The following is an 18,025-nucleotide window of genomic DNA, read 5'->3' as shown; positions in this document are numbered from 1 at the left end:
AATTTGTGCCACAAATTCGGATAATTGGCAATTTTCTTTTATTAGCCGCTGCCACTGTCGCTGCCGTTTGCTACCGTTTCTCTACAAAAACAATGTTGCTTGCATCGTTATTATGTTTTTTGTTGTATGTCAGTGTGTTGTGTGCGTGTACTCACTGACTGACCGCTACCAATGAAAACAACTTAATCCTCTTGTTTCAGAGCCACAATAGAAAATTGCAGATGAAATTGTCAAAACATTTACCTACTTGTAAAGTACTCGCTGGCCTTTGATTGTAGCCGCTAATAGCGAAGAAATAATCTACTTTTTTATATTTATTATTAATTTAGTTGGGAAAAATCATAAATTCTCAGGCTATTGAAGGTGGTTCATAAAATAATTGTTCGTAGATAGTTTTTACACTTGTATGAACTCATAAATCGATGGCGAAAATTTAAGAGAGAAATGAAAATGAATAAAAAAATATATATATAATTCTATGGGAACTCGAAATTGATGGACAAAATTTCCTTTAGTCAAAAACAATCACCATACAAACAGGTTAGTCAAGTATGATGCCGTAAAGAATCCTAATAATTCAATAATTTTATATGCAGCTCACTACCATATATGGGCACTTTTTAGAGTTAAGTTTTTAGAGTTTGAAAATCTAATATCTTCGTCGAAGTCTGAGCAAACAGTTTTTGTCCGTAAGACAAAAAATTCTTCACTCTACCACCCACTCCGGTGTCTGTTTTCCTGCTATTTCGCCGTTCCCTTGGGTCGCGTTTAGATCTCGTGTTTTCTTTCGACATTTCTACATATAGTTTCCTCGTTTCTTGCTATTATATGCTGTTTCTTCCAATAACAGTTATTTTGCTTTCTGCATGAAAAAACCAACAGTTCCAACGGCAGTTACTTCTAAATAATGAGAACGAACTCTGATTTTATACGGTCTAGAACTATCAAATCGGTGAAATTCTCCAAAGCAGCATAGAGAATGTTTCGCTACAACAACGTCATAAACATAACACGACAAAATATGTAAACTTTTCTTTGTATAACTCTGCAGTTTCGAAACCGTTTAATGCATTACCGCCTGTTGGTAGTAGGGAAAAATAAATGTTTTCGTGGGTTTGGAGATTCGAGTGAAGGAACACTAATCTCCACTTAATGTCACCTTTATAGTACCACACAAAATTGCTTAGACTGACTTCGACCAAATAAGGGACAAGAAGTAGAAAACAGTTTACTTAGACTAGGGATACCAAACGGCTCACTTCACACATAATAACAAGACTTTGACTCAGCGCGACCAAGTAAAAACAAGCACAGCATTTTTGGAACAATATCTAAACTGATCACTGAAACTATTAATATGCACTGGATCCGACAGGCTTATATTAATGGAGACCAATATATAATAAATAAAAAGGCAGATGAGGTGGCCGGTTCGTGGGCAGCTGGAAATGCAATTTCCCTAAGCTGCCCCGGACCATTCAGCTCTTTCAAGGGTTACACAGGGCATACCACAAAGTTTGGGATATTGTTGATGGTGGACAGACCAAAAAGCTTTTATTCCTAGGAACACGGGAACTTGGTATTATTTCAGGGTTCACCACAGGAATGAGAGGGAATATATTCCGCAGACTCCCAATGCTCCAACTTAAGAGACATTGGACAGTTAGGATGCAAAAAAACAGGTTTTTTCTAAATCCACTGAGTTGCTGGACAAGGCTTAATTTGGCTATCACCCGGGAGCCAATGCCATAAGTGCGGCTGCCAATTAATCAAAAACCTCAATAATTCGCTATCGAAACATTTTACGAAATTCCGGGAACAACGTTGTTGTAGTATTATATTCTCGTTGCTTGTAAGTTTTTCCTAACAGACATTTGATTGACATACCGGATTCAGACTAATAAGCAAAACACGCAACAGCTTTGAAAACTCCGTTTGAGAGCTCTAAAATTACAACATTGCGGCTTCGAGGCTATGTAATGAATAACAAATGATTTATATAGGTATATTAATATGTATTATATCATCTCACGCATGATCTTGTGATTGGGCGGCAGAAATTTTGTCTCAAGTTGTAGAATACAAAGCTGAAGAAGTGCAATGCATTCTATGTACTTTTTAGACGAATTTCAATATTATTAACATCAGATAATATTAAAAAAAATTGCAGCTTCTAGTTATAACAGTACTTCTGACAAATTCCATTTTATTATGTGGAACAACAACAAAAACATTATTATATGTTGTATGGGTTTCGTGATAAATTTGTGTTTTTTATTTATTCCTCACATTGTTTGAGCTTGAAGATAATTCAATATATGGAATTACCGAATGCAAACACAGCTAATTATATCAACGAAATGACAAAGCAAAATAAAACAGTAGAAAATATATGTATAAATGCTGGATATATACGCGATATACAGCATTAGTATTCGTATTTGAAACTAATCTGCATTCAGCAGTAGCAATCATAATACCCTACCGCTGACCGTCACTATCGCTACGAAATATTCATAAAGACGGAGAGACGCGCGCGCAGAGCTTGCGTTTCAGAGCTGAGCCGGTAGCTCACACGCAAAGCGCTGGAGCGAAACACTTGCTCGCTGGCAGGGCGCATCGTCAGTTACTGTTTGACATTCGCTATAAAAACATTCGACAATTGGAGGAGCAAGTACTTTCGCATTAAGCATATCACATTTGTTCATTATGTCTATACAAGCACAACCATTGCCAGTGAATTTTATTGTCACCAAAGTGGTTAAACTGCTTTTTGTTTTTGTGGTTTTGGCAAGTGCGTTAATTTTCTGTGATGCTTCGCTTGCGGAAAACGGCTTGCAAAATATACGCGTAAAACGTATTGTGGGTGGTCGCCAATCGAAAGCGCCACCACCTGACGATCCGGTCGTATTCACGCGCACCTTTAATCGCGATGCGCGCGTCGAAGGTTTTCGCAATACTCGCACTGGCATCTATTCATTCCTCGGCATGCACTATGCCGAACCACCAATTGGTCTATTGCGTTATGCGCGTCCAGTCTACAAGCGTATGGCTGGTGATATTAATGCGACACAATATGGCAAGCCCTGTATACAACCCGATCCATATGATCCGCGTCGCGTGGTGGGTACTGAAAATTGTTTACTACTGAACGTGTTTACCCCACGTATGCCGGATGAAAACACCGGTTTGCCAGTTTACGTCTGGATACATCCAGGTGGTTTCCGTTATGGTTCTGCAGCGCAATATGATGCGACACCTATGGCGCAACAAGGTATAATAGTCGTAACACCACAATATCGTCTTGGTTCGTTGGGTATTATGGGTGATGGCACTAAGGAGTTCGATGGCAATTTGGCGATTTTCGATATGGCTGCTGCCTTACGTTGGGTTAACGATTATATACATCATTTTGGCGGCGATCCAAAACAAATCAAGGCTATTGGTCATGGTTCGGGCGCTGCGAGTGCAATGTATTTGTCGATGTCACGTTCGGCACGTAGCGCAAGTAATATATCGGGTGTGGTGGCTATGTCCGGTACAGCATTGTCGCAATATGCGACTGACAAGGAACCCGTACAGAGTGTGGAAGAGGTGGCGAGCATTAATGGTTGTCCGACGACGAATGAGCTGGCGATTGTGCAGTGCTTGAGAGAGGTACATATACAATGTATATATAAATTATGATATATAATATGTAATATTCATTGTGAGTAAATGTGCTTGAAAACAACTGTGTGTAGAAAAAAGTGAATTTGCGACGAGTTTTGGCAATTATAGAGTGAAATATGTTTTAGTAGGGCTTTGCAGCTTCTTATCATCTTTATAATAAAAAAATGTTGTATAAAAAACTGGTCGTGCACTAAGTTCAGTTATAAAAGCTACTTAGAGCTAAGCTGATAACAATTTTTAGGTAATAAAAAGAAACAAACCAAACTCGTTATATTCCTTAAGTCGAAATTAGTCCCATTTAAATCTAATATCAACTGCAATTATTTTTTAACCTAAATTTCAAAGACGCCGTGCACTCAGCTTTTGTGTTAAAACTCAGAGAAAGTATAGTAGAAGAAGACAGATAAGGTATATAGTTTAAGACTAGTATAGGGTTCATTGAAATGAAATTTGGAACCACGGCCTCTTATAATTTACAAAATTTTGCAAAAGGGTTAGGTAGAAGGAAACAGGTTAACACCGATAGTCTCCTCAAAGAGATCGTATTCTAGATAATAATTAATTAATTTATCCCTTCGATGAAAAATGCTATTGTATAATACAAATTGTTATACATTTATCAGAAATCCGCCGAGGAAATCATACAAAATGACTCGAAAGTCCAAACGGAACGTCTTGCCGGTCGCGCGATTGTTAAAAGTCTTACTGGCAGTGCCGGCTTCACGCCACATATCGAGGGTGAAAACGATGGACGTGCTTTACCAAGCTTAATTGTGGGTGCACCGGAGGAACAGCTGCGTAGTGGCAACTTCACACCCATACCGTTGTTAACGGGCGTCACAAAACACGAGACCGCGAATGCCGTTAGCATTGGCACGCTCAATCGGATCTTCGGTTCGGTAGAACAATTTCTCAATTCACTCACCGACGTTCTGAAAGATCTAACAGGATTTCTGCGCGTCGATAAGGTTACAGGAGAAATCTTAAAACCCGTGTTGCCCGGCCTAACATCGGCTTTGACACCCACGCTCAACGATTTGCTCAAGGTGCCGGAAACATTAAATCTGGATCAAGTGTTATCGAAGGTGTTTATATATTTTTGGTTTTATAAATGCAAATGACTTGAAAATTCCTTTTTTAGGTTGTTGAAACCACCACCGATATACTCTTCAATCTGCCCGCTGTTCTAACCACACAGGTGTGGTCTCAGATCGCGCCTTCATTTATGTATAGCTTCGAATATAATGGCACACGTTCGAAAGGTATACATTTCTTGCGTGGTCTACCAATCGTTTCGGAGCAAGCTAATAATAGTAATTCAGAAATAGTGGCGCATGGGGACGAACTCGGCTATATGTTCGATGCAAATGATCTGTTCGGAAATCCCATAGCCGAAGCAAAGCTGGTCGATGAAGAAGAACTGAAAGTGCGTAAAAACTTAATTGGTATGTTATTGACGTTCGCCAAATCAGTTGGCACGGAAAATAAGAAAGAGTCTGGCGGCATCTCGCTCTTTCGAAGCGTAACCGGCAAAGGAGTGCCCTTCATAAAAGTAAATACGGAACTAAGTGCCGACAGTGATTTTCGTTTTTGTGAGCTCTCCGTGTTAGGCGCCTCACTTACGCCACTGACTTCTACAACTTGTGAAAGTTTGGGTGGTTTGCTGACACCGTTAACGGGTGTAGTTGGTGGAGCGCTGGGCGGTGTTGGCGATGTTCTCGGCGTAGGCGATGGGGATAATGGCGGTGTAGTAGATAATCTTGGAAATACTTTAGGTGGCGCGCTGGGTGGTGGTGGTGAAAGACCTAGTGGTGGTCAGAGACCAGGCGGACAATCGAATGGCGGCAGTGGATTACTTGGTAGTGTTGCTGGTAGACCTGGTGGTGGTCGGGGACACGGTGGACAATCGACTGGCGGTGGTGGACTGCTTGGTAGTGGTGGTTTGTTGGGTTGAAATACTTGAGCTTTATATATATTTTTTTTTTTTTAAAATCAATAACAAAAATTTAATAAAATCAGATGAATCTGTAAACTTATTTGCAATAAATATCTGAGTTTTCAAATCCCATGCTAAAGGATAGGGAAAGACTGTTAAATTATATCAAACTAAACCTCAAACTTTGGCTGTGCAAGGTTTAACACTAGAACTACGAAGATTTACCATATACCTATTTCAAATACGTCTTTCTGTCTGAAAATTAGAAGCGTAAGAAGAAAATAATTTATAATATAATTCTATACACAAATTTAATAAAAATCATGACATTATCGTAAAATATTAAATAGGGATAAGGAGGAAATGGTATAAATAAATGATGTAACCGGTCATTTTGACCGGTTCGTAGTTCTAGTGTTAATCGTAGTTGACGATTAACATTGATACGAAATATCCGGCAATCTGTGGAATTTATAGTTAAAGCCAAGTGATCCTCGATGACATATAATACACCATACAGTCATGTTCCATAACCTCTTGCAGTAAAGTAACGATAAGTTCTCCCAAAACGCATGCATTTAAGTTTTTATATTATACTTTGTCGATTTCTACTTCAATGATCGGTTTTATTCTCATCCTAAACTTGTAAATCCATTTAACTTTATAGAGCAAGATGGACGGGGGAGAATGAAAATTTCAGTTATGAATCGAGTATCATTGATTACTTGCGCTGTTGAATCGTGTATTTTTCTCAACCTGCCAGTAAGTGGAAGCGTAGTCAATGACAATATCGGCTGACATGACTCATGACGTTGACCCCACTGTTTTGAAAAAATTCAGTAAAATAGCTAATGCTAGAGGAAAATAAAAGAGGCCTAACGTGCCTTGAAAATTCCAAGAGGAGAGGAACTCAAACTCATTAGCGCCGAAATAGCAATAACACCTTATTGCAAGTCTTGTTCACTGGGTTAAAACTATTTATGCTAATTACACCATTTTCTTGTGATTTGTACTTGAAGGAATGTTCTCTAAAACACTGAAATAATACAAGAGCTCGCTGGGCTGCGAAAAATTTTCAGCTGAGACTAGATGTATAGCGAAGACTGAAGTTAACAGGAGGGTCTTTGGAAGACGATGAGTCGCATTGTCTTATGCTCAGTTGTTCAGACTTGATGTATATACTCAGAACTTAATTATTTTGGAATCGAAAGTGTACAAAAGGCAAACATTTTTAAACAAATCTTCTTCTGTGGCAAAAGCTTCAACTTTTACTGAAAATATGGCAAGCAGCACAGCTTCTATGGCGCTTTAATCTAATCCAAAGCCAAATCCCTCAGAGAAGTACATTTACACCCACATATAAAATAAATTAAGTGTTAATTATAACGGTTTTATTAGTATTTTCTATTTCCGCAAGTATCATTATTTTTGACACATCTATTATCAATTAATTTCCAGCTCGGATTTGCAGAAAATCAAATCACTTCCACTTAATAAAACCTTAAGCACACCGAGCCACATCATTCCACCTATAACAACAACAGAAATCACTATAACCAGAAGCCACCAAACATATAATTTGTGTTTAACCATAAATACCGAGTCTGCAGCAACGCCCACCCACCACAGCCGCAACTTCATCCCCCAGCTGACACAACAATTTTGACACGTACTTGAATGCTGTCAAAATTCATACGTTCCTCCGCTTAACATACGACGACGCGGCTAAATGAGTGTGTTAATAAGTAAGCAGGCGAAATATGTTTAACAAACACAACAACAGTACAACAAAAATACCAAAAAAAAATTCAGCACTGCAATCGAATGGCACAAAAGCTGGAGCAACAGCAGCCAATTATGAGGAAAATGTGCGCAAGGAATTTCATGACATATGAGGAGATCTGCAATTTGCGAAAACGTTGCCGAAGGAAGGCGAAACCAAACCGAGTCAGCAAGCAAAAAATACAAAAAAAAAAACAAAACGCAAAACACGGAAAGAAATCAAAACAAGCGCTAGGAGGGCGCACAAGCTGGCGGGTTGACGAGCTGACGGCTTGGCGCTTTAACGTTTCGGTCGAACGGCTGACAAGCGGGCGAATTGGTGAAAATCTGGTTGGATGGGTGGATGTGAACAAGTGCTAAAAGCCGATTTCACTGTAATTACAATTCACACACCGAGTGAGGTGAGGGCTATTGTAATGGGTGCGTAGAGCAACGAGCTGGCGGCAGGGAATCGGTGCAGGAGGCAGGGTGGCAAATGAAAACAAATGCCAGCAAAGACAAGGAAACCATAGAAGGTGGAAATCTAGCAAATGTGTTCTTTTTGTTTGAGAGCACTTAAGAGACACCACGTCCACCACCACCATCATCGTTAGTAGCAGTGTTATGGACCACGAGCTGCGAACGCCCACAATACAACGCAGTAATCCGCCCAACCGAACGCTTACCACAGAGCAAATGACAAGTTTAACCACACGACGTGCAAACAAAAGCGCACACAAAGCAACGCAAAGCATCGGCAAGTGGGTGTGTGCGGTGGGTTGAGGTCTCGCTGTTTATTCTTCTGTACAAATCGACCGCAGTGGCACGAAAAAAGTGACGACCAAATAAAAACTTTCGCTTGCAAGTAGCAAAAATCACAGCGGCGCGTGTATACCTTGTATTACAACAACAACTGCGAAAGCAACAATAAAATGCTAAGCCGTTGTCAAGTGAATCTCGGTCACATTTTGCGCATCCTAGCACCCCTCCCACAGCTTCTTCTCATCACTAACGCTCCTTTTCAAGGCTGCCGACGAATCGCTGCGCCGTGACAGCAATAGAAATGTCATAAACAAACCGATTAAATGTGTGCATGACAACAATAACAATAATAATACCACACAAATGAGGTGGGCGCTAAAAGCAAGGGGTGTGACAACAACTGCCAACACCAACAAAATCAAAATTATTTGATTGTCGCTGAAACTCCAAAACTCAACTCCAGCCACGGCACTGAAACGCCTTACAACAAAATAACGAAGTGTTTGTGTGTGTGCGTTGTAAAGAGGTAGAAGTTGTTGTTGCTGTTGCACGCACCAGTTTTTAAATGTCACAATTATTTGGCATACAAATGGGATTAAAATTAATGTCAACGCTCGTGCAACGGTTCGGCAGTTGAAGTTGTTGTAAAATTATGAAAACAGTTAAAGGATTACAACAACAACACGCAGCTACTGTCTTAAACTGGTAAAAAGTTTACAAAATTGGTTGTTGCTTGTTGAGTGTTTTTGACATAATTATAGGGATTTCGAATATGAATCTGAGAGCGACGTCGCTCAAACGCAGCCAAAGTTTTGTTGTACGACAACACGAACATACTGTTTTCATAATAATCCGCAAATCCTCCGACACTTATGTATTGTACTTTAGAGTGTCTGGGTATTGAAGGTTAGCTTCACTTCTACCCAGTTCAAGGCTGAAAGTATGGAGTTTGTACACAAGTAAAGAACACTACAACCTAAAATACTAAATTGTCTTCAAACAGACGACTCTTCTTCTATAACAACTTCGTTTGGAAAAGGGAGATCAATTAACATATTACTTTCAACGCACTTATTACCAGACTGGAAGTTGAAACAAACAGTTCAACAGTGGCTGGTGTTTTAAATATTATTGCTATCCGAGAGCCAAAAAGAACGTGATTACCCCTTTCACTAACTAGAAGGAGTAAAGACTCGATGAAAATTACAGTCAACGACGCCATAAGATCAACTTTCCACAAGCCGAGGATGTTGTACATAGAAAATTTTGGCAGTTCCCAATCAACATCCGTGTCAAAGGCCTACCAACAGCAGATCAAGAGTTAGAGTTGAGTTCAGGGAACATTGTAGCACATTAAACCCCTATTTATCTAGGCTTTATCGCAACTAAAAAGAATTATGCAATGTAAGACTTCTCGGACAAAGAAAACATAGGTCAGGTTGAAAAACCTCAAGCAATTTGGGTGCTTCTTAAGTGATAATTTCGAACTATTCGAATGGACCGTGTATATTGTTCTATCAATATTAATGAGAGAAATGAATCTGGTGTAGAACGAGAAGAACCCAATTTATTTCTTTCATGAAACAAAACATTTTTAGTTACTCTCATACTATTGTTGCAAGTAAATAAGAGAGCTTGTTAAGTAACGGTTAGGTATTCGGAAACCACAAAGACTCATTATTTTTTATATTTTGGGAATATAAAAGAATCGACGCGTTACTAAAAATGCACGTAAAAACTTCGGAGAGGAATAAAGCGAACATACATCAGCTTGAAAAACCCAAACACAGTCTTCTATAATAATAATATATGATTAGGTTAATGGACCGTATATTCGATTTCTTCAAAATTACGAAACGAATATGTATTCGGAAAGCAAAACTTCGGAGAACTACATATCTGTATTAAGTGGAGTCATCGGTGGCGGTCAATCGGCTCTTATTTAACCAATCCATGGAGATAGTAAAACAAATGGGTATTATGCAAGTTTTCAAGGAGATAAAAGAACTAAAACGTTATAAGAGACTCCCACAAAACCTGTCGAGTGATACAAACTGAGACGATTTATCATTGTTCTTTTAGTACAGTACACTACTATACTACATAACCCCGATGCTGTGAGGCATTTTTATGTAACATTTTCAAGTGGATTTGAAAACATTTTATATCTTGAATGGTCTGGTCGATATGATATTTTTATTATCATAACAAATTAGTGAAAGGATATGATGTGAAGTATTTATCAAGACAATATTTACGAAAAGTAAGAGTGTGACTAGTGCTAGAAAGTGACAAGAATTATGAAGAAGAGTGTAGGATTACACTGGAAATAAGCTTACATACAGACATACAAACAAAAGTAGGTGCATATTTAACTATTTGTCCGTAAGCAAATAGCTAATATCTGATATTTTCTGTAATAGAGAGCGCCAGGAGTGCGGGCATGTTTGCAGAACTCTTTCACACACCTACAAACATACAAACATGATACTTCCGCTAGAGAAAAGACTGTCAAACGACTGACGTTGAAGGGTTGCTCGGCGTTTTCTATATCGCGTTGGCGCTGAGAAAATCGCACCAGCTTGTGGATAGAACATACGTACAAACATAAGTATAGAATTACAATATTTTCTTTGTATTTTGTTTTTTTGTGCTGTTGATTTAGAAGCAGTAAACAAGTCAAATGTGGAAACGTGTGTCGGCGTTCTTTTTTATTTTTATTTTTTTTTGTTGCATATTTTTGGGATAAGGTATTTTGGACCTGCTTACTACTAACAAGTATGTAAATAGCATAGCGCACGCGCCCGTCCTTATGTAAGAGGCGTTTGTAGCTCTAACACTGCTGACAAGCGAGCGTGTAATCACTGAGCATGTGAGCCGGCTAGTTAGCGAGCAAAGGTGGTAGGCGTGCAGACGCAGTCATAAATGGGCGCGAAGGGTGTATTTACAGTATTATTGACGTTGTTGTAGTAACAATTTAAGCGCATTATGAAAGCGTTTATATGCTCGTTTGACCAACCCAAAAAAAAGGTTAAATGGCAATAAATATAGTGCCGTTCCGACACTCTCTTCTGCTCCTGCAACTGCCGCTTGTTGTTATTGTTTCATGGCCACTTCCGTTTTTGGCAGCTATACAATTAATTGTGACAAATTGAACGCTGTCGGTCGGGTGGCGCACGCGACACACATAATTTGAACATTTTCCGGCTGTGGCATGGACACACATGCATATGTATAATATATACCACAGTTGCTGGCTTGCGGTTGGAGTTCGCGCGAATTGGGTTGGCGTAGAAGCCACTCGCAGGGAGTGTAATGAAGAAATGGCTTTATTGGGTGGTCGGTGGGTTAGTGTGAATAACAAGTAACGGAAGCTATGAAGTTGTTGCTGTTTGTATTTATGAGATCATCAATAAAGTGTTATTGTTGTTAACTCTGTGTATATGTGTCTGTGTGTTTATCAACTTAATGTGCTCGTGGCCACTTGCCACATTTATTGACTATTTATTTTGATGTATTTTCTGTAAATAGACATTTCAACTATTTCCGTTATATGACTTATTGACGCTGCGCCCAATATCCGGTGAGCTGTAGTGTTGCGTTTAACAGTGTGAGGTTTGCCAATATCTATTTATGCTCGTACGGTAGAAGTCAAGTGTATTGAAAGTTAATTGATCTTTGTTTATGTGACTAGTGGGAAAAACGGCCTTTCTCAGTTACTTAAATGATAAGTTCAGTTCTGGTTATATTTGATTGACTTGAAAAACTTGACTCTTTTTTTTCTCCTTCACAACTTCGTCTAGTTGTTATACGTAAAAATAAGTATGTATATTTGACAGTCTTGACTTTCGGTTGTAACATATCTACGAACCAAGCTTTGTCACGAACTCAATACACTTCAATACCATGGTCAATCAATTATAGTAGATCCAAAAAATAAAGCCCACTTATTACTGAATGTGCATTGGATCATTATTCTCAGTTGTCTTAGTGGTATCCTTCGTGATTTTTGTTGCGAAAATCAAACAAGTAACTTAACCTAACTTAAACTAGGTAGGAGGCACAACTGGGAACTGAAAAACCTGTAACATAGGAATATAAGGGTCTTTTCGCTGACTAAAAACATAAAAATGAATTCATCTTTTATAAATGAAGATGGATTAAAAATTCATATATGGCATCAGGAATTAATATAACGAAGAAAACATTTCTGGTCAGGGTTTTATCGTAAGTTTTAACAACGAAGCTCTTTGTTTTTTTTTGAAAGGTATTAGATATCATTAAGAGCAACAAACAAAATCATTGGATTTCTAAACGTCGGACCAGAAAGTTTCCGGAAATTGCCCACAATTCCGACTATTTACGACGGATGTTTTCGCGCAAACGCCTCAAAACGCTCAAATACTACTCTTTGTTGACCGTCTATACCGTTGGAACGAATTCATGATGAACCAAACCGCGAGTAAAAACATTTCCGGCAACTTTCTGGTCTGTACAACATGTTGCTACAGAGTATAATGAACGATTTTAAGACCAAAAACTCGTTCAACATCATCGATCAACCACGGTATTCACCGTTTTTTTGTTTGGTTTCCAAAACTCAAGTTAGCACTCCGTGGAACCTGTTTCAACTCGATTGAGGGAGTAAAAGAAAATGAGAAGAACTGAAGGCGTACCCGGACAGCGCCTACAAGCCATGTTTCAATGGAATGGAAGTCGAGTTGACATATGTTTATCGCTTCAGAAGGAGCATATTTTGAAGACGAAAAAATAAATATTGATGAAGATTAAAAATTTTCTGGTCTTAATGTCGCAGCTTTACTAAATATTTTTATAGCACCTAAACCTACCTACCTTTCCTTTTTATAAAACCGTGCATCCGGTTCAGATGATGATATATATTATAATCCTTATTGGAATTGTATTAATTAATCTTATTATTTGATCCCCTTCTGTTTAGTTGTCTTCAAGTGAGCTCTGATTGGTTTTTCAAATTGTGGGGAACTCTATCTAGTCCGGCCTATAACTCTAACGACCTATGCCTGGAAGGTCCATAAGGAGCGAATGCAGTAAGAAGAAGCCCTATTTCTATTTCACAACCGAATTAGGCCCGCTCTTGTAAATGAAAATATCGAGTCTACTCTAAGGCTCAGCTCTTTCTACTTGGGAAGAAAAATATTTTCGCTTTTTATTTTTATCAAATCGAATGCGCGTTCTCCAGTTAGGTTGAGTCTGATGCGGTGGCCATAGTGCTCCTGAGTTTTGGTTCAGTCGCTTATATATTTTGTTTTCAGCACGACATATTTCTCTTTACTTTCTTGCATTGAGGTGCTGCAATTAAATTAAAACACTTTTTGTTCTCTGTTTGCATAATATAAATATTTCTATTCAAGACTTAACTTCCTCAATATTTTAATCACAATTCTTTGATATCTCGAGTTCATTTAATTATTAAACGTCATATTTACTTAAAATGCTTATTTGTGCCAATTCAGGAGCATTTTTTCCGCAATAAAAGAGCTAATTGCTTACAAATTCAACAGCGTAAAATCCGCATTGTCAACAAGTAAGAGAGCACAGCTGTCAACCGAGGCGAAGTGCAAATATGGTACTTCAGATTGAGATTGAGCACATTGTAACGCCTCTCCGTCGAACGTATATATACTTAAATCTGCAGATGTAGAAAATGCGAGCGACATACTCCCATCCGAAGGCACGCGCTCAAATTAAAAATCTCGCTTTACGCAAATGCACATGTCCTTTTAATTGCTACATATGCTACCGGCAGCAAGAAATGTAAACGGAGCGCGCAAGACACAACCAAATGCGTCTACAAAGAACGCCTTCAATTTTCAGCGCTTTTTGTTGTCGTTGTTCCTGGCTGCTGTTGCGTTGATCGTCCTGGCGCACGCGTCTGCCAGATCAGCCCTCAAATAGCAGCGCAACGTAACGCTATGCTCTCCTAAGATATTGCAAATAAATTTCATAAGAGCTACGCAGTCAAAAATGTAGAAGGGGCACTCATTGTCTCGCGTCTTCCGGTATGCTATGAGCGGCAGACAGCCGACGTAAGGCGTCGAGCGAAACGAAACAGGAAGCAAGGTGTGCGCCAAATGCAATCGAGCTAACGCGATCATTGTTTCGGTATGAAAGTGGTGCTGATGTTGGTGGTGGTGCTGGTGGTTATGGTGATGTACGCGATTATTGTGGCGTGCAGCTGCCACCAACTCAAATCAAAAGCCATCCACGTAATATAACAACAACTAAGTGGTATGTTTATGCTGCAGGAAAATACCGTACGACAGATCAGCAAAAATTATTTCAAGAAAATGTGTAGAATACAAAGCGTTCTGATCACTTAGCAGGCTTTGTTCTAGCGTACCGGTTCTAGCGCCACCACCCTGCCAATTCAAATATATTAACATAGACATGTATATGTGTGCGCGCATGCTTATTATCCTCTGCATTAAAGAACATGTGCCAGAAGGAGTAATGTAAAGCGCGAACCGGTACGCCGTAAACATCTTTGGCGCAAGCGTTTTGTCGCACCTTGAGTTGGGCGTGTTCGAGATTTCAGTCAGCGATGTCTTCAACCCACTTTTCCAATCCCCGTATGCCATACGTAGCAGTCCTTATCATCTAGTACTTACAATTTTAGCATTTTGGCAGGCGTAGCCTTGCGCTTCTTGTTGCAGCACTTGAAAACAATAACGTCACTGGCATTTCGGATTTCGCATTTGGCATTTGTTATACCCCATACAATTGTCCGATCGAGTGGTATTTCAATTTCAATTTCGCTTTCGTAGCAGTCACCGGAAACGCTTGCAAAACAAATGAAAGGTACACACATATCCTTTCAAAATTCATATAGGTGTATATAGAGTGCTTGGTTGGCTCTTTGAGTGCGCGTCTCTCGGTCGTTGACACATGGCTTTTGTCTTCAGCGGCGCATTGGCGGTGGCGTTGGTTATACAATTCATACAAACACACATATATACATGCTTATATTATTTAGTTGGCACACTCTATGCGTCTTCCTGTTGGCATTGGCATTCAAAAATCTGTCTTAAAATATCCTTTAAAGTTCTTTTACATATCCAAATATGTGTTTGACCCTGCCCATGGGTATCCTGCCTACCGTTTACAAGTTCATTTACTTATTTTCTACTCATTTTACTAACTGATTGACATGTCTGTTATTATTGTGCGCCTCCGCGCCTATTATTATGCTTCATGCTCGCGTTTGTGGCGCGTGCACAATTTCCGGTTAATTATTATTATGAGCCGCTACAACTGCGGCAGTATTGGTACGTGCATTTTGTTCTTCATATTATCCATTGCTGCCGTTTAACGATTTTTAAAGCGCGGCAGCTCATTGAATTATGTATAAAAGCGAAATGAAAGCGAGTTTTGCGCTCTTTCAAATGACTCGCACAAGCTTGATCTGCTCTTTGTTCATTTCTTCCCTCACTTCAATGTCAAAATGTCATGACTGTTTTATTTCCACAAATAAAAAATGGCAAACATATGCCGGTGTTAAATTGTGGGGGAGATGGTTTTGAATGTATGTATGTACATGCGTACATGATCTGCATATCTACATGATTTATTTATGTAGATATAAGACCCTAAGTGAAAGGGTATTAAATCATATCTAAGAAATCGGGGACAATTGTTTCCAGGCTCGGAATTCTCAGGCAGGAACGGTGTCCTACAGCAATGTGTTCAGTATCGATACCGAGAATATTCTCAACTCGTTTCTCAAAAATAGCGATACTACCGGATCTATAACAGCATCGATATGATACTCAGGTCGATTCAAAAGTACGTAGACTATCCTCTTGAAAGTACTCCTCTTTATACTGCCATTGGATGCTTTTTTAAGGTGTTCGAACATTTCTGATCGATTGTCATAGGAAAAACTGTACTATCTGACTGATGATGAGACCACCGGCTCGCCAGCAGTAAATAATACTTCAGTAAATTAGACCATCCAGCTAACCAGCTTATGCCACATATCAACAGTCGATCGGCTCTCTCGCATCCAAACCCAAACAGAACAACAGTCTAACATCATGCACCTTCCGGATATACAATGCTGTCGCAAACATATACCCAACCTGTAAAAGAATGATTAACTATCGCACATCTAACTATCAAGGCACTATTAACTTTATGTACTCAATCTAAAGAAACCGTTCATTGCATCTCTTCCCAGTTTGTGCACATCTCTTAAAAACGATAAAAGTCGTTGGAAATGTTGCAGAAGTGTTGAGGAAAATCTACTTTATCACTAACACAAGTATTTGAGTTGCACAAAGCATTCGGTGAATGTCGCGAAGTCATCGAAAAATTCCTCATGTGAATCATGGTATTAATGACGATAATATTGAAAAGGTTAGAGAAGTATTGTTTGAAAAATGGCCTGCTGGAGTCAGAGAGATATCAGTGGATCTCAACATCTACTATAGATCAACTCAACACATTTTGGTTAATGTTTTGGGTATGAAGCGTGTCAATGTCAAAGAGATGTTTGACAACGTAGCTAAGAACCCTACATTTATTAAGCGTATCATTACTAGCAAATGGCGTTTCAAAAAATGAACCGAAACCAAAAAAAAGAACACTTCAAGTCGGCAAAAATGAAGGTGATGTTTATCGTTTGATTTGACGTTCAATAAGGAATATGACTTAGCCGTTTTGTGGTATCTACATAAAGCAACCCGTCGTAAACGGCCGGATTTTTGTCATTGATCATGATTGTTACATGATTGTGACTGACTTTTCGTATCCTGGATAAATTCTTCACCGCTTCAGCCGCAAAAACAGATCAAGAGACATAATTTATTATTTTTGTTAAAAATATGGTATTTTACAGTAATGCTAACATGGAGTTATGATCGAAAGGAATAGTAAATTATTATTAAATATACGAATTTACGTAGAACTTCTCATGCAACCCTGTGTTTTTTATTCAAAGAGAGGAGAATGCGTCTTTTTAGTGAGAAAATTAAATGTCATCAAAAGAGAAATGACATGTTTGGTTGTAATGCTGCCTTTTAAATATAAAACCTGGTAATCATTAGTTAAACTTTAAAATTTATTTATTTATTTTACGCTAAAAATCAAAACACTTTTGACAGCTGTCTTGTCTGAGGAGTTTGAGTCTTGTCTTGTCTGAGTAAGTTTGAACACTATTTTTCAATCAATTCAATTTTGATAGCTCAGCTATTTAACTTGACTGAACAAGTTATCATTTGGGTGTATGACAATTACTGGCTATAAGTAGTTAAGTTAAGTTAAAATATGATAGAAAAATTCATAAAGAATTATGTCTAAAATATTAAATTTATTTCAAGTTTAAAAAGATATCAACTACAATTTGCAAACCCTAAAGGTCTATTGTGTTATCTGCTACTAAAAAGTAAAGTATTGACCCAAGTCGAAAAAATAGGTGTATAAACCCGCTTTAAGGTGAATAAACCCGCACGAAACTCTTTCTCTGTTACTCGCTCATAAAAGATGGTGTTGGCTTCCTGCTAAAATATAATTTAATTAACGGTGATTCTTCGACAATTTTTTCATTTAATGCAGATGATCTTTCGACCTTCAGATCTTTATGAAAATGTTCTGAGATATTTTAAATGAGAATATTGGTACATAATTATTTTTTAATATTTTTTTACTTTACCAAAACTTTTAAAAGAGTTCAAGAAATGAAAGGTTATAAATAATGAAAAGCTGGCAACACCGCGATAATTTAAGTATTATGTTTAATAACATACATACATATATACGAGTATATCGACATCTCCAAAAATAAACACCTAAATGGCTATAAATACAGCCTGTTGAAGCGATAGCAATATAAATGCAGATTGGGCGCGATTAGAT

At 38.5% G+C, this 18,025-nt stretch overlaps 2 protein-coding genes across 2 annotated transcripts in view; one reads left to right on the top strand and one right to left on the bottom strand.

The window, feature by feature from the left end:
- Window positions 1-18,025, bottom strand: part of erm (earmuff) — a 59,811-nt gene that overhangs the window by 21,458 nt on the left and 20,328 nt on the right. The gene's annotated exons all lie outside the window — the stretch shown is intronic.
- On the top strand, window positions 2,587-5,740 carry LOC106617097 (carboxylesterase 1E). Its single transcript, XM_014234093.3, has 3 exons — window positions 2,587-3,657; window positions 4,296-4,757; window positions 4,814-5,740. Exons 1-3 carry the CDS (start codon window positions 2,710-2,712, stop codon window positions 5,624-5,626), a joined length of 2,223 nt encoding a protein of 740 aa, XP_014089568.3. The 5' UTR covers window positions 2,587-2,709; the 3' UTR covers window positions 5,627-5,740.

The sequence above is a fragment of the Bactrocera oleae genome, chromosome 3, assembly GCF_042242935.1.
Source record: "Bactrocera oleae isolate idBacOlea1 chromosome 3, idBacOlea1, whole genome shotgun sequence".
Classification (NCBI taxonomy): Eukaryota; Metazoa; Arthropoda; class Insecta; order Diptera; family Tephritidae; genus Bactrocera; species Bactrocera oleae.
This window is presented reverse-complemented; position numbering and strand designations above follow the sequence as displayed.